This window comes from Neophocaena asiaeorientalis, unplaced genomic scaffold (genome assembly GCF_003031525.2).
Source record: "Neophocaena asiaeorientalis asiaeorientalis breed wild unplaced genomic scaffold, Neophocaena_asiaeorientalis_V1.1 scaffold721, whole genome shotgun sequence".
NCBI lineage: Eukaryota > Metazoa > Chordata > Mammalia > Artiodactyla > Phocoenidae > Neophocaena > Neophocaena asiaeorientalis.
This window is the reverse complement of record NW_020175365.1, coordinates 990479-1008611: the sequence shown is the minus strand read 5'-3', so window position 1 is coordinate 1008611 and position 18133 is coordinate 990479. Positions and strand designations below refer to the sequence as shown.

The 18133-nt window shown below is 40.4% G+C and overlaps 1 protein-coding gene and 1 non-coding gene across 2 annotated transcripts in view; both read left to right on the top strand.

The window, feature by feature from the left end:
• The window catches only part of MYO3B (myosin IIIB), a 397699-nt gene that overhangs the window by 301026 nt on the left and 78540 nt on the right, over positions 1-18133 (top strand). Inside the window, exons 32-33 of the mRNA XM_024765704.1 lie at positions 13730-13790; positions 14720-14819. Coding sequence (XP_024621472.1) covers positions 13730-13790; positions 14720-14819 — 161 coding nt within the window. The remainder of the gene's footprint in view (positions 1-13729; positions 13791-14719; positions 14820-18133) is intronic.
• LOC112413688 (U6 spliceosomal RNA) lies at positions 15127-15233 on the top strand. Its single transcript, XR_003006020.1, has one exon. It is a non-coding gene; the product is annotated as a U6 spliceosomal RNA (small nuclear RNA).

The window sequence follows — 18133 nt, the reverse complement described above, 5'->3', positions numbered from 1 at the left end:
AAAAATGAATTCTGTACGAAAGCACTTCATTATGAACACTTAAAGAAACTGAGACTATAATCCTTCAGGTTGAAAGAAAATTAACTTTGCACATGTCCATAGCCTCTTTAACTTTATTTCATTTTCTTCTCTGGGTTAGAAGGAAAAAATATTAGTGTTTCAGTTCCAAGTGTATTTTGTGAACTAAACAGCAGTTTGCTCCTACCTGTAGGACACAAATATGCCAGCATATTTCCCATTAGCTCCGGTCGCTTTAAATTCAGAAGGAACCTGAATGAGTGTTTGCCACAGAAGCTGTTGACAGTGGTAATGCCACACTCTCTGTGTGCATCTTAGTAACTTCTCAGACTTGTCTCCTTGATGAGTAGACATAACAGGAGGAGAGTTGAGTTTTTTCTTTTCATCTGAATGGTGTAGGTCAGGGAGACAGAGAGGAATAGAGAGCTCTGGTGAAACAGAGCTCTAGCAACTGCTGTGATTGGGAAATTAGATAATAAACAGTCCCTGATACCAAGATTCTAATGGCCTAAGATCAACACAGTCTGGAGACACAGGCAGGAGTGGCCTTCCGCGCTCTGGCCCAGACCCTCCCTGGAGAGCTCTTTGTGTCAACAAGAACAGCCAGCGCTCCTGGCCGGCTCCCAGCACTCAGAATGGGGCTATCATTTTTGTTTGCTTTGCAAATATCTTAATGGGAAGTGGTTCAACACCACCTATGGGTTAATCTGAGGGGTTCTGCTTGGCAGCTGTCAGCTCTGAGAACCACATGGCCGTTCTCCGGTGGAGGGAGTCGGGCTGACTGTTAACTGCCCAGCGCCAGGTTGAGGCATCTTCTTATTGGATTTACTGACTGGCAGGAAGCACCTTGTTGTCTTTTATTTTTAGTTTGTTCCTCCTGGGAGGGTAAGGGTGTTATTCTCAGATTCAGTTGTGCTTTTCCCTCTAGGGCAGGATGGTTGTTTGAATTAGTTTCACTAGCATGCACCATATTTCTTTCACCCAAGCTCATTCGCATAGAATCTGAAATGTGATAATAAAAGTGGTGGTGTGGTGCTGATAGAGGTTCTGGTATTGTTGCAGGAAGAAGGATCTAGTATGTTAGCCTGGGGGGGCGGGCTCCACAGCACTGTCTTCACCTGGGATCTCCATAGATGAATAGATACTTAATTTCTTAAGAATCCTTGCTCTACTGTTCCCTCAGTTTTCTCTTCTCTGCCTGAATTTGGCTTTCACTTGTCTTGACCCATGGGAATGCCTCCCTGGGTAACTTGGCCAACTCACGTCTTTCTCGAACTGTGTCAGCTGACATTGGCACAAATGAGCACTTTATTTATTCTTTCCTCCCTGGATTTTAGGCAGGGTTGGATACTTTACACAGTGCAGGTTAGGGAAGTTTTTAGACTAATGACAGACTTGTAGGCAGTTTCCAAATGCCCCATTTGTAAAAATGCATAAAGTTCAGATGACTATAGATCCTGGAACAAATGTCCAGCTACCCTCAGTAACAGTGCAGCCTTGCTTCTAAGACCTTTTCCTTTCCTGAAGGTTTCCACACCTATTTGTAGGGTTGCCTGGTGGTTGAGAGCAGGGGCCCTGGACTCCACTAGACCTGCTACGACTGAGGGTAAGATCTTGATGAACTTACTTATTTTCTCAGAGCCTCTGTTTCCTCGTCTTTAAATGGAAGATAAAAGTGGCATAATGACTACCTCACCAGGTCATGAAAGTTAAATGAGAGAACACATGCAAAGCACACGGCATTTCATCTGACACACAAAAAGCACTCATGAATAGTAGTAATAGGGAGAGTTACTACTGTTCTTTCGGAGGCGTTCACCTTTCTTTACGTAATCTCTAGTATTATACATTCCTTTCCAAAGTCCTCATTTTGAAGTCTGTTAATCCCAACCCTTTAAAATTAAGCAAGTGCCCAACTGAGGACAATTTCAGTATCAAAATAAATAATGATAATAAAAGAATATAATATATTGAATGCAGTAAGAATTCATGAATCCACATAGATGAAAGGAGGAAATGAAGGAAAGAAGAAAGGAAGGAAGGGAGAGAGAGAGGAAGGAAGGGAAGTGGGGGAGGAAGGAAGAAAAAAACAGAGTAAGCTTTTCCTTGCAGTAAGATGTGAAATAATAAATGTAAAAGGAAGGATGAAGGCATAAAATCACCATTTGGCAGCTACCAAAATAATCACTGTTTCAGGCAGGAATCTTCAATGGATGCTAAAACTGGTAGTGAAAGCTTAAGGAGTAACAAGCTATTTGCATAGTCTTAGAGTAAATTTCCATAAGATTCTTATTAATTGCAAAAGGTCAGTGGAAGAAATCTGACAGACACCACCTTAACCAAGTGATGAAAGTTAGCATCCCCAGTAATCAGACAAATTGACAGCATGTGCCTCCTGATAGGATGCACTGAGAAGAGCACAACATCACTTCTGTGGATTTCCTGCCAAATGTGCATAACCTGATTTAATTATGAGGAAACAGCAGATAAAGCAAACAAAGGGACGTCTTCCATACTGACTGACCTGTGGGCTTCAAAGTCAGACGCAAAGGGTGACTGAGGACCTGTTCCAGATGAAAGGAGATTAAAGGAACACGACAACTGAAGGCAATGTATGATCCAGAATTTTCTTTTTCTGTAGAAGACATCATTGAGACAATAGGCAAAATCTGAGTATAATCTATACATTGGATAATAGCATTATAGTAACATTAATTTCCTGACTTTGATCATTGCACTATTGTCATATAGGCGAATGCCCTTGCTTTTAAGAAACACACACTGAAGTATTTAGGGATGAAGGAGTATCAGGTGCAACTCTCAAATGGTTCAGAAAAGATTTTATGTATTTGTATGTGTGTATGGTTATCAGTATACATGTACCAAAAGAAAGACAGAGGGCTTCCCTGGTGGCGCAGTGGTTGAGAGTCCGCCTGCCGATACAGGGGACACGGGTTCGTGCCCTGGTCCGGGAAGATCCCATGTGCCGCGGAGCAGATGGGCCCGTGAGTCATGGCTGCTGAGCCTGTGCGTCCGGAGCCTGTGCTCCGCAACAGGAGAGGCCACAACAGTGAGAGGCCCGCGTACCGCAAAACAAAAAAAAAACACAAAAAAACAAGAAAGACAGAGAGAGACACAGAGAGAGGATAAAGCAAATGTATACATTGCTAATATTTGGAGAACCTGCTGAGGAAGATACAGAATTCCTTATACTATTCTTGCATCTTTTCTATAAAAATGAAATTAGGTCAAAATAAAATGTTAAAATGAAAAAAGTAAGAGTGCTACTTCCCTTCTTTAGACAGCGCAGTCCATCAGCCATTTTCTCTTTAGAAACTGATCCCTCCCCATCCACACCTCCATGTCTGTCCACATCAGCATGGCACTGCTTAGGGTCTGTCCTCGAGCTTCTCCCCTGTGACCTCGCTGACTGGTCAGCACCTGCTGCACACAATCTTGTTCAGGCTTTTTCACTTTATTTTTTCAAAACTTCCTAAAGTGTTCCTCCTCTACCCTCATGCCCCCACCCTCATCTGTCTTTGGGTCTCTTCACTTAGTGCCAGGCTCATCCTGCACTTCCTTTCAGGGCTTCTTGCTTCTCTTTCCCCGAAATGAACACTGCTTTCAGAATTAAAGGGGGAAAACTGGATTAAATATTATCTTTGGGGCCTGCACTGGCGACAAGAGCATCATCCAAGAAACGTGGATGTTAGACCCATCTCTTCCTCTCACTCACCTGGGCAAGTCCTATCACCCCTCTGGGCCTCAGTTTCCCCGCTTACAACATGAAAAATATATGTAGTAACCGGTCTCTGAAGTTTCCTTTGCCTCCACAAATCTACGCCTGGCCTAATCCACTCTTTAAAGTGCTAAAACTAACCCAACCCACAAGTTACCTTGTGACCCCGCCCAAAGGAGAGACAAAGGGTACAGAATGGAAGCCACTCCAGATACCTGTCATTGTCATTCTCTACCCTGTCGAGCCTGAAGTGTCCAAGTTCAGGGATTTGTCTTTCAGAAGTGCAATAAGTATAGCACTTTGCTGAGTGTGCATTTTATTTCTAAATTCTGACCGTGTATACCTCTCCATTTAATCCTCTTAAAATCCTGTTCTTATATTTTCATTTTATTCTGCCAGAAAGGACAAATTAGTCTTTTTGCCCCAGTTTGGCAAGAGTCTTTTTTTTTGTTTTTTTTTTTAAAGAAGATGTTGGGGGTAGCAGTTTATTAATTAATTTATTTTTGCTGTGTTGGGTCTTCGTTTCTGTGCGAGGGCTTTCTCTAGTTGTGACAAGCGGGGGCCACCCTTCATCACAGCGTGCAGGCCCCCCACTATCGCGGCCTCTCTTGTGGCGGAGCACAGGCTCTAGACGCGCAGGCTCAGTAGTTGTGGCCCATGGGTCCAGCCACTCCGCGGCATGTGGGATCTCCCCAGACCAGGGCTCGAACCCGTGTCCCCTGCACTAGCAGGCAGACTCTCAACCACTGCACCACCAGGGAAGCCCTGGCAAGAGTTTTTATTCATATTTTGCCAATGCAGAAGCTGAGGTGCTGATTTGCCCAAGTTAGAGTTGCCATTTTTGGCAAATGAAGATTCAGGATACCCACAGAAATTTGAACTTTATATAAACAACAAATTTCTTTTTAGCATAAGTATGTCCCATGAAGTACTTGAAATTTTTTATGCTAAAAAAACTATTCACCTTGTACCTGGAATTCACATTTAACTGAGTGTCCTGTATTTTATATGGCAACACTAGCCCAAGTGCTTGGAAACTAATATATCATGAATATATATATATATATATATATATATATATATATATATATATATATATCATAAAGTGTGTTGCTAAACTTTTACCAAGTGTTTACATCAGTCCTCTGACCTCTATGTGGCATACATATAAAGTTTTTTACCTGTTAGGCGCTTTCAGTTGAAAACGTATTCAAAGACATCAATTCCCATTTATTTACTAAGGTCTTTACTCACATATCATCTACTGTACCCACTTCATCTAAAACGGCAGAGCCTGCCACCAGCACTTCCTATACCCCTTCCCTGCTTTAATTTTCTTCTTTGGCCCTTACTTCTATTGAACATGCTAACATATTTACTTATTTTTTCATTTATTATCTACCTTCCCTGCTAGAATGTAGGTTCTTATGAGCATAGGCATCTTAGATTTCCTGTTCACTGCTGTATCCTCCAAAACAGTAGGAGACAGATTAAAGGGGCTCAATAAATATTTGTGGAGTGAATGAGTGATGTCTGGGAGGCTGTCGAGGACCCTATATTGCACAATGTAATATCCGTTCTTATAATCATAGAGACTCTCAAGAAGGCTCGCCACCAAATTGGAGCCTTGAGTGTGGCGCAGATGTGTATAATCTTAATATTAGTCCATAGACATAAGGTGAGTAAAAGGTCAGTAGGTCAGGGGCTAAGGATTACCTCCAGACCTATTCTGGATTTAACTTAATCTGCCTCCTGGTAGGTTTTCTAGAGTTAAATGTTTGTCACCCCAGGTGTCATTTATTAAGATCCTAAATATGATTGAGTGAATATCTGGAAGAGTCTAGTAACAAAATGGCACTGGAGGCTGAGAGCACACGCTCTGTGTCCACAGGATCTGGGTTTGTATCTGTGTATCTGGATACCTCCTGGGCAGGTTCCTCAAACGGCCCAAGCTTCAGCTGTGAAATGGAGACCCTGGTAGGATCTACATTTCTAGTGTGGATGCGAGGATTGAATGGTCAGCTCTTCTGGCTGTGCTGTGGCCCTCAGCCCATGGCCATGCAGTCTTTTGGGTCACGTGCTCTTCCTTACTACTGCATCTTAATTGCATCCCCAGCCCTGAGGCCGGGTTTTCTCTTGGCTCCCTCGGTTGCTGGCAAAGAACTGAAGTAAGCTTTGTGGGTTACTTTAAGTTTAGGTTACTTGAAGGGCTCTCCATTGAGTGTCCTTTTTTTCCAATAAGGCAAGCATTGTCAGCAGAATGAAGAAAAGCCTTTGGCTCTTACCTTAGACTTTACACAGTGACAGCTGCCTGCAATAAAATAGCAAAGGAGAAAAAAAAAAAAGAAATGAGAATACAAGAAGTGGCAGGTTAAGGCTGTATGGGCTCACGGTTGGGGAAAAACAATGAGGCAAACAAATATGATCAAATTTAAAGGGCTCAGTGGGATTTGGGAAATTAGCATAAGTACATAAACTAATAGTGCTAACTTACAGCAATGGCATTATGAAACATTTATCAGCCTTTTTGAGCCCTTTTGATGAATTTCTCCTTGAGCCATGTTCTAAAACTTAGAATAATTGTGTCCAAGAGCAAAGAAATATCCATAACTTTCAGTATAACTTGCATTCAACTCATTCAGTAATGACACTGACTTGGGGTGAGATACAGAAACAGATACATGTTGTTTCTGCACTCAAAACAGAAAAGTTACCAAGTAGCCAAACCCAGTGAGAAAAAAATAATACAAAAGCTGTTGTCATTCCTCTTTGTTTCCCTTTTTTCCTACTGCGATGGTGATCTTATTTTGCATGATTATTGCGTTCATTTCTCCTATACTCTTTGTATTTCCTTCATGCCATATATTAAAGCCCAGGAATAATGTTTTCCCTCTTTAGAAATAAAGAAATGCTTCTCCCCAGACCAGGGCTCGAACCCGTGTCCCCTGCACTAGCAGGCAGACTCTCAACCACTGCACCACCAGGGAAGCCCTGGCAAGAGTTTTTATTCATATTTTGCCAATGCAGAAGCTGAGGTGCTGATTTGCCCAAGTTAGAGTTGCCATTTTTGGCAAATGAAGATTCAGGATACCCACAGAAATTTGAACTTTATATAAACAACAAATTTCTTTTTAGCATAAGTATGTCCCATGAAGTACTTGAAATTTTTTATGCTAAAAAAACTATTCACCTTGTACCTGGAATTCACATTTAACTGAGTGTCCTGTATTTTATATGGCAACACTAGCCCAAGTGCTTGGAAACTAATATATCATGAATTTTTTTTTTTTTTTTTGTCTAAAGAGGTAAGCAAAGGTTAAAAAGACTGATAATACCCAGTGTTAGTGATATGGCAAATGGGTCCTTTCATAGTTTTATGGTCATGAGTGTTCAATTTTGTTGCTTTTTAAGGGAGAATTTGATGATACAATTCAAAAGCTTTAAAACAGAAAATTTGTTCACCCTTTAACCTAATAGTCTTAGATTTAGATTTATCCTAGTCAAATTTGGCTGGGTACTCATAACTATATGTGCATATCTTTAATGACCCATTATTTATAATATCATAAAACTGGAAACAACTTAAAAATCCAAAAAAAGAGATTACTTAAATCATTTATGATAATCAACCAATGTAATATTGTACAACCATAAATATGACGTATGTGCACACTTACATATGTTGTATTCCACACAAATGTATGGGAAGATGCTCATAATACAGAAGTTAAAACAAATATATCATGAGCCATTATTTTTTAAATGTATATTATATACGTAGAAAAGCATCTGAAAACATATACAGAAAGATATTATATCTGGGTGTAGAGATTCTCCCAGAACTTTATTTTCTTCTCCTTGAATATTTGTATTTTATACAGTACAACAGTGAATGTATATTATTTTTTAATCAGAAAAAAACTTTAATTAGAGGGAAAAAAAGGGAAACATTTTACCACCAGTTCTTTTAGTCATTTCCTTTGGGGAGAAAGTCAGATATTGCTACACTTTCATTGATTAGTGATTGGTGAATATTCAGACCTCTTGGGAGTTTAGAGCATTTTCATCAAATAAAAAATAGAGAAGAAAAGATAACACCGATGAGCACAGGAATAAGAAGAACTGTGATATCTCAAAAGCCAAGTGAATTATGGTACTTGCTCTTTGCTTTCCCTCCCTTGATCAAAATTTGATGAAGCTTGCCTTTGGTAGATGATTTGCATTTTTAATTGGTCAAGATGTGGTACCAGACGAGTCAGTTACAGAACCAAGTTTTCAGTATGGTTATGCTCAGTAGACTGTGGGAACACACCAAGGAGCCTCCAACTCTGCCCCGAGTGGAAGAGGTGACCAGGATGGGGATGGGACAGGAAAGGCTCTTCAGAGCAGCCGACCCCCTGAGCTAAAGGGTACGGATGCAGTGGCCAGGTGGGCAAGAGAGGAGATGACATTGCAGGTAAAAGCACAGAAGTATGAATACAACCCTGGGGAGATTTAGTGTGTGCCTGGCAAATACTTAGGTTGTGGTAGTGAATAGAAAACAACAAAGCATTCTAGAAATCCTAACTTTTCAGTTTTTGTAATAAAAGATGCATTAACTTATACACTTTGGGTGCCTTCGAACTTAACACAATAATCTGTGTTCTTAAAACATTATCTTCCAATCTCCTGTGCCTTCAAAGCTATTTAAATAAATATAAGCAGTAAGAAGAATATGCAATGACACCTAGCTGATATAAATCAGGAAAGAGTTGATACATAGTGACAGTGTGGGTAGATTCAGATCTGGGTGTTGTTCCACGGTTATACCCTCAACCCTTAAAATATTCAGATTCCATATAAGAGCTAAGTAAGTATGCTTGAGTTGCCAATTCAACCTATGGCCAGTTCATATAGAAACCTTGTTAGCACTCAGGTTAGCACAGGATCTTTTACACAGGTCAGTGTCCTTTTCTCTGATGTCATCCCTTAAATGTCTTAATTTACCTTCAGAACTTGAACTTATTGAAACCATTTCTAAAGGTGTTTATGTTTTCTATTATCTTTCACGGTAATAACTTCCAGAAGGGAGTTGTATGACTTATTTGTCTGAAACCCGCCTCCCTCAAGATTCATGGGCCTCCTACTGTGTTAAAATATCTTGGTCTGAGCATACCTCTTGCAGGGCGGATTGGCTGCTGATTCTTGCGGAAAAGAAATGACTTCTTTGTATTAAAAGCTCCATGTACAGAAGATTTTTTTCAGAGCTGTTGAAGAGGCAGGAGCAAATTTGCTTGGTTATGCTGATTAGCCTTTCTCCCAGGGCTACCAAGTAAGACATGAGTTTACAATGAGAACTACTCCCAAATCTGGACACAGCGGGAAGCTAAGAAAAATCAATCCACAGTGAATAAGCTGCAACCTATCCTGTTTTGAAATTAGATTATGCTTGCAAGTGAATGACTAATGGCTTTCATTTGTGGATGACTAATGGATTTCTCAGTTTGTCTAGAAGCCATTCTAACTTATAATTGATAAAAGATAACACACAATCTTGCAAATTGTATCAAAGTTAATAAAAACTGTGCAAAGAAATTTAAATGAAGTTTAGAAAATGGAGAGTCAAAGGGTAGCGTGTCTCTATTCCTGTCCAAGAAAAAAGTTACTGATTCTAACCCTAAACTTGAAAAAGGCCAGTTACAAGACCAGCCTGGTTGGTCAGATCCTGGAAGAGCACCCTGCTTCCTTTGTTTCCATTCTTATGTGTAATTTGGTCTCCAGAGTGTATCAGCCAACTAGTGAGGGGGAAAGTATAGTCCAGATTATCGTATTCACTAAAATCACACACTGGCATTCTACATTTCAAATATGACTCTTCTGAGTTTAGTTAGTACAACTCAGCTCTCGAAAACATCATTACCCCTCAGCAAACTGGCAGACTGACTTTCGGAGGCTGCAAAGCTGAGACCCAGTTTTGGAACAAGGTGACTTCACCTAGTGCTGCCAGCCCAGCATGACTAAGCCAGCTGGCCCCATGGATCTTTGCTGCACAAGAGAGATGCTCGGGCATTCTTGGCAGCCGTGTGCTCAGGAGCCAGCCTTGCCCCTGCTTCTCATCCGGTCGCACTGGGATTGGGGGTTAAGAAAAGGGAATTAAATGTGACTTTCGTCTGGGGGGCTTTTCAGGCAGAGGCCCAGCAGAAGGGTTTTCAGTGGTGACGGAGAATTTTCGTCTCCCCAAGAACCCACAATTCAATGACTGCAGTAAAGCAGCAGAGTGGCCAAGCCCTGGCGGCAATCTGCTTAAGACTTTAGTCATGACTTCTGAGAGGCTACAGGAGCCCTAGAAATATGCAGTGAATCGTTTCTAGAGAGACAACTACCTCCTATTCACCACCCTTTGATAACCAAATGTATTGCTTCTGTCATTTAGCATCAGATTCCTTACAGAGGCTGAGAACAGTGTTATTTCAAAAAATTTCTCCTGCAGGTTCAAAATAATAATATCATGCTTTAAAATGAATAATTCCTTAATATCACCTAATACCAATCAAAATTTCCCAGTTGTTCTAAGAATTGTCCTTTACACCTGTTTGTCCAAGCCAAGATCTAATCGAGGACATTACATCAACTTGTTATTTCCCTAAATCTCTATTAATATACAATACTCCCTTTTTTCATGGCACTGACTTGTTAAGAGAATGAGCCAGTTATTCCATAAAATAACTCACCTTCTACATTTGTCTGCTTGATTCTTTGCAGTCCTAGCTTTTCCCCTCTATACCTTGTGTTTGGGGTAAACTATAAGTTAGATCTAAAGCTTTGATTAGATTAAAGTTAAATGTTTTGACTAAAAGAAAAAATATAAATATCCTGGGTGATGTCAAATATTTCATATTGACTCACATCACAATATTGTCTGGGCATTAGTGGTGCTAAGATTTGCACTGGATTGAGATGGTAACCTGATTTCTCCCATATGCTGTTCCCTTGCTCCCCTTGTGACCTAAAGAAGGAATCGGTACGGTGGTACTTCGGCACCATATGAATGTCCTATTCACTATCAATCATTTGTCTAAGGTTTTATCAGTAACTGATAATTCGTATCTGAATCAATAATTTCCCTTGGAGTCTCCTTTTCTATGTAGGCAGGTTCTATGCTGCACTATTTACTAGTTATGACATGAAACAAGTCATTAGCTTCTTGAGTCTTAATTTCCTCACCTGTAAAACAGGTATAAAAATAGAACCAATCCACATGGTTGTTGGACGTATTAGATGAGATAACCATGTATCCATGCTTTGCCCATGGCCTGGTGGCATGTGTGCAGGCAATAAGCATTGGATATTTTTTCATTGTGCTTTTCCTTATTTTGGTGGTAACAGCTTGCAAAAGCATTATCCATTTGTTGCCAGGCTCAAGTCCCTGAGGCAAATGACAACATATCTGATAAATTTGCTGCAAAGGAGTTGAGGCAGTTAGACTTTTGAAGAAAATTGCCTTAACCCTTTTTTGAAAGGCAAGTTGGAACTTGTTTCAAATAAGGGCTGCTCAGATTAGTGTTTTCTAAGGCATGTTATAAGAACCAGGGCCTCTGACATGCTCTAGGGGAGGGTTCCATTGTTAGGATAACGTCTGGGGGATGCTGCCTGTTCTCTCCCACTCTTAAGGTTTCACTGTGCATATTATTAAGTTAAAGGTTCTGGAAATCATCTTAGGAAAGAAACCTGCCTAACTTTGTTTAGTGAAGTATTTTCTCATTTATTTGCCTTTGGACACTACCCATCCTGCCTCCGCCCTTTAAAACCATGTAACATGTAAAAATTATGTTGAGATGCCTTAGATTCTCCCAAAGGCTTGAATAAGAAGGTAGTCAAACTCATGAGCCGACTGCCAGTGTATTGTTGGAGGGTATCTGCACTGACCTTTGGACCTGAAAAGCCATGCAAGCAAGAGGAGATCTTAAGAGGTTTCATTTTCTTGTAGGTACAGGAAAGGCAGAAATTGGAGACCCCATGGTAATTCAACAGCTAAACTCTCTTCCTTAGATTTTCTCCAAAGCCTACCAGGACTCCTAGAAGAACTGAATCCACCTGTTCTATAGGTGTCCCACTGCCACTGAGACCTGCCTAAGCTGGCAGGAATGAGTTCTTTGGGCCAATTCACAGAGACCCAAGGGCATTGGAGAGGGGGGTGTCATTGTTCAGAGGAAGAGCAGAGGATTTGGAGTCAAACTAACAGGGGTCGGTGTCTTAGCTCTGCCAGGTATGTGCCATGATCCCTGGGCAGATCCCTTGCCCTCTCTGAAATACAGTTTATTCAGCTATATAATAGGGACAGTTAAAGCACTTAGCTCAAATGGTTGTGAAATTCTTATTAGATATATAAAAGCATTTTTTAAAATATGAAGGGCTATGTAAATGCTACTTAATTTAATTTTAATGTAAAGGGTATTCTTCATGGAACATATTTTGGGGGTCCACTAGCCCTTTCATTCATTCAAGTTGTCAAATATTTATTGAGCACTTACAGTGTACCAGGCACAGGGTTAGGTGCTAATATAGAGTACAGAATAAAGCAGACCTAGTCCCCGCCTTCTTGGAACTTACATTTCATAGTGGGAGACATATGATAAACAATTATACACACACAAATAAATATATATTTATATTCATCATAGTCTCCTCTCCCCAGGTACTGATGTGATATTTTTTAAATGGGTATATTGTTTATAATCTATATAGATGCATTTTGAAGGTAATACCAATGAACCATTCACAGAAATTCAAAAAATGAAATTGTCAGTTTAAATAAAGAATAAGATTTTAAATGTGGAACTAGAAGAGCCCTTAGGAATAACTTATTTCAATCCCTTCGTTTTATAGATGAGGAAAACTAGAACCCAGAATTCTACAGAAATTTACCCAATTGTGTGTGTGTATGTGTGTGTGTGAGTGTGTGCGTGGGCGCGCGCATGCATGTGTGTGTATAAGAGAGACAGAGACAGAGAGACCAGAGAGGAAGATCAGGGATCTTGAGGCAGGAGTTAGAATCCAGACTTCCCTTCCCCTAGTCATTCCTGGGTTCCATATGAGAGGAGTTGTAAAAGTCTGTTTATATAACAGTGAGTTATAATCATCACACTTTTTTTTGTTGTTGCGGTACGCGGGCCTCTCACTGTTGTGGCCTCTCCCGTTGCGGAGCACAGCCTCCGGATGCACAGCCTCAGCAGCCATGGCTCATGGGCCCAGCCACTCCGCGGCATGTGGGAACTTCCCAGATCGGGGCACGAACCCGCGTCCCCTGCATCGGCACGCGGACTCTCAACCACTGCACCCCCATCACACTTTTATATAGTGTGTTCCAATTTCTGGAAATTGGGGCACAGCACAGTTGATTTTTCCAAACTTTGCTCCATGAAACATTACTAGATGTTAATAGGTTATCACTTTTTAAATTTCTCGGTCACAGTAGTTTAGGAAACTGAATTCTCCCCCCATACACCCTACTTTAGAAACCCATAAATTCATATTGTGATTGTGAAAGATCATTCTGCAGTAAGGAAACCTCTTAAACTATGTACAGTTCAGCATTTCCCAAACTTATTTGACTACAGGATCTATTTTGAATTATTTAACAACATGATTAATGTGCTGGGTGGGAAGTAGAGCCTTTGCATCAACTTGGTTGGCTACTTGGTGAAGTCTGTGAACGCCAATAGTAAACTCGATTGGATCACACAACTTTAAAAGGGGCAGTTTCTTGGGTCTTAGCATCTCAGGCTGACTGTGGGTGTATGAGCAGCACCTGGTAGGATGCATTTCCTTAAGTTGACCATATCCTTCTAACCAAGGACTGGAATGGAAAACAATGGAATCTTAATTAAAGAGTATTTTCTGATCCATTTTTGGAGGAAAGCAACCCTCTTTAAGTTTTTTTTTTTAATTATCATTTTCAGGCCTTCTAAAAATTATTATTATTTTTATTTTTAGGCATTCACAAGCCCAGAGTTCTTCAAAAGGGTGTGATGTCTTCGCGGGACGTTCACATAAGGTAGAAGGACATCTTGATTCTGAAGTAATTGTGTACCCTTATTACAGACTCATCCAAGTCCATGGTCGTGGTGCCTGTCTATGGCGGTTTGGTCAGGCCATCCAAACATGAACTGTTAGTGACAGTTCGAAGGCTTTGAGACAAAAGCCCAGCTTGCTAAAGAATTTTGGTTCAGCAGAGAGACAGGGAGGTACAGTGAAGAGAGAATCAAAAGCCTGGGAATTTGCTGCTGAGAATAAATCCTAGCTGCTCCCTGAGGTGATTTGTCTGTGCACTCCACTCTCTACAGATGTTAGAGCCTCTTTTTGAGTAAGGACCTGAGGTTCTTTGGTAGCACTTTGATATCCTGCTCGAATTCAATATGTGAAATGGAGGCGTCTCTCTGTGACTTGGAGCCCACAGCAGGCTTTGAAGTCTGATCCAATTTTTACTGCCTACTATTTGATGTTGAAAGGATGAAATGAAGAAAATGTACAGTTTTTGCCAGTAACTCTGCTGAGCATATGTAAGATTAAAAAACAAAATCCTTTGGATGATATACTTAGAAATGTTAAGTAGATTAATACCTTCCTATAGGTTTTCTTTTTTCTTTCTTAGGGGTAAAAATTAGTATAGGAGAAAATCAGCACATAGCTGTTTTCTATATGGACTATAATTAATTTAAGAGGGGGCTAGGTTGGCTTGTTCAGAGGAAGAAATAAATGGATGAAGCAAAAGGTGTTGAGACTTTGCAGGTAATTGCGCCAAGGAGAGGACCTCTACTCAATTCTGCTGCAAGACACGTGCAACTAACCACATGACCCCAATATACTTAGATTTTTCCCTAGTACCATTGAGGTTAAGGGTCCCTTAGTTAAATGGAAGCCAAGTTCTAAGGCTGCCTCATCAGAGGATAAAAATAATGTTTCTTTTACTGGGTCTTTCTGAAGCACTCAGTTTCTGGGACTGAGTCTGTGTCTTCTCAGACATGCCATGCTGCTCCAGATCGCCCAGGACTGAGACCCTCGAGGGGAGCCCCTGCAAAATCTGGTAAGAAGAACATTTTGAATTGCAGGCTGTTTCTACCATTTGCATGCTTTTGTACTTTTTAATGAGTTGTTTAGGCAGGACTGTGTAGAAGGCAGATAGTAATATAACCTAATGTTAGCAGAAAGTTCAGGTTTGGGAAGCCGTAAAGACTGGAAACAAAACTTGCATTAAAAGTAGCAGTTTATCACCCACCTGTGCCACTGAAGTTTACTTTTTTGAAGGAAGAAAATGAATATCGAAGGCCATACTTTTCCCTTTACTTGTAAGGACCTCAAATTAGGAAACTGCTTTAAAACTTTATTTTCTAGTGCTCGCTTAGGCAGCACATATACTAAAATTGGAACAGTACAGAGAAGATTAGCGTGGCCCCTGCGCAAGGATGACACGCAAATTTGTGAGGCATTCCATATGTTTAAAAAAACTTTATTTTCTTAAAGGAAAGATAAATAATTGACCAGCTTTCAGTGGAGCAGACAGTTCAGGGTCAAAATCTAGGGCTTGGTAAAGACTATGGATCTAGAGAGAAGTTCTGCCCTTTTGGCAACACAGCTGTTCTTTCAGCAAGAATGTAGACATCTTGCCACGCTCTTATGGAAAATAGAATTTTTGGCCCCTTTTCTAAATTATTCGCTACAGAATATGGTAAAAAGTCAGTTTGGGGCCATATGTATGGCTATAATCAATACTTCTGGAAGATAAAATAGAAGCATGATCATAAGAAATATTTATGAACCAGGAAATTCTAAGCACAAGGTGGATTCATTCCAAAGGAGAAAATCTTTTCAACTTAAAATACTAATATTACACTTACCGTTGACCTCATTTATTTTTCTGAAATATGCAGTAGTTTCTTAGTTTTCTCAAATTTTCTTCTTAGTCTGTTTTTCAGTGGCAAAGTAGTACAATATGAAGTGGGAAATGCGTAATAAATGTGTTAGGACCTTCAGTTCATACAAAGCAAACTCTTCAAGAGAGATGAGAGAGGATTAGTGTATTACAGCAGAACCTTTGAAATGAATATGCCAAAAATGATAAAACTGTCCAGTGGACTAATTTCCCCACAGCCAGATAGTGTTTAGGAATAAGGCCACATGAGGTACGGGTAGGAGTAGTGCAAAAAAGAAAATCGAGGAAAAAGATCGTGGGTGGAACAGAATCCATTATGCATGAATTTGGATGGCATTTTTCTCTATCCAAACAGACAATTTCTACCTTTTAATTGGGATATTTAGACCATTTACATCTAATGAGATTGTTGATATATTTTGGTTTATAGCTATCGTCTTGCTATTTGTTTTGCATGTGTCCCATCCAGTCTTTGTTCTCTTTTAGCATTCTACTTTAAAATACAAGTAAAAAGAAAATTTTAAAGCATGGTTGAGTAGCCAAAGGCACAGATTCTGGAGTCAGACCTGCCTGGATTCAAATCTCTGCTTTCTTGTGTACTGTTAATAAAGCTATGTAACAACTCCTTACCTCAGTAACTACACATGTAAAATAGGGAAATGATAGTTCATAGCCAAAGGGTTGTACTGAGGATTAAATAAGCTAGTAGGAGTAAAGGGCACAGCATGGTGTCTGGTTCATAGTAAGGGTACATTATTGTGTCAGATGCTGCAGTGGTATTTACTGCTATTGATATTATATAAATGCAAATTAAGTATAAAAAATGGGTAGAGAAATAAAGTTCTTACTGTAAGGCATTAAGTTTTGGTGGTATAGTTTAGGAGGAGTAAAAATATATTGCATTTTTAATTAACTACTAAAGAGACTTGTTGGATTATAATCATCTTTCCTTCTCTTTAGAAAAGTATCCCCAGAAGTCAAACTTTTTAATAAGTTTCACATCTGATCTGCTGTAAATGGTTCATATGCACTTTCCTGTCACAGTTGCTCCTTCCTTCCAATCTAGACGGTTTTCTGTTGGGTCTGCCACCACTACCGTGACTTCTCCTTAAACTCTTGTAAACAGTATCCTAAGTGGTCTTCCTGCTTCCATTCTTTTCCTCCTTCAACTTCCCTCATGCATAGATACCTGAGGAGCTTTTCTAAACCATACCCTGATCATAACATTCTCTTCCACTATAATCATCAGTGGCTCCCCATTGTTCCAGCGTCATCTCTAAACTTCTTGGCATGACATACAAGGCTGTCTCTGTTCTGGTCCTAATCTTCCTTTCTAGCTCTATTGTCTGCTGATCTCTCTCCCTTATTCTGTGCTTCAGAATATCCAAACTACTCTCTATCCTCCACGCATGCCCAGTGTGTTCTTTCTCTCCTTTGTGATTTTGTTCATGCTGCTCCCTGTGCCCCACCTGTCCTCCTTTACTGTTCATCCTGAGTCCTTTCCAGTCTTCAGAGTCCACAATGGCTTCCTCTGAGCCCTTTGACTTTCCTTTAGTACTTACTGCATTCTGCCTTGTATTACAGGGTTTTTTTGTTTGTTTGTTTGTTTGCGGTACGCAGGCCTCTCATTGTTGTGGCCTCTCCCGTTGCGGAGCACAGGCTCCGGACACGCAGGCTCAGCGGCCATGGCTCACGGGCCCAGCCGCTCCGTGGCATGTTCCCGGACCGGGACACGAACCCGCGTCCCCTGCATCAGCAGGCGGACTCTCAACCACTGCGCCACCAAGGAAGCCCTACAGTTATTTTTATGCATCTACTAGATTTTAAACTCTCTGGGGTCCTATCTTTTCATTTCTGAATTCTCTCCTCGCAATCTAGCCTAGGTTCCCAAATTGAATTCTTGAGCATCCAAAGCTGTGATGAAATATAGTGGAAGCAAGAATGAAATGAAACTCTTGAGTAAATGAGTCAGAGAAAGTTTTAAACCGTATTTTTAATAATCCTGGAACAAAATAAAAGATCTTTTAGGCACCCCCAAATAGGTAGAGCATACTGGTGGAACAAGTTAAAAAGATCCAAGTCGTTTCATTTTGTTGCTGTTGTTGTTCTGAGCAGGGGGAGAGGGAAGGAAGGCTTGGGCAGGAAAAAGCATTTATAAATCAGATTCCTCCTGACCTTAGAAGTCAACAAAGATGGATTGAACAACAAAAGTTTTCCAGTTTTGTTTATGTTTTCAAGGTGATAAGCTGCAAAACTAAGAGTATATTTATTCTGCAAGAGACATTTTAGCCAGTTGTACCTTTGTATTTAATTCTTTGCCTTAAATGACCCGTTATTTCAACCCATGTTTCTGTGAAAGCCTGAGAATATTATGACCTTTTCAGTTTTAAGAAAACACCAACACCCAACGATTTTGCCTTCTACCTGGCCGTGAGTGCTAACTTCACTGTTTCTTAAAAGGGTCTGGG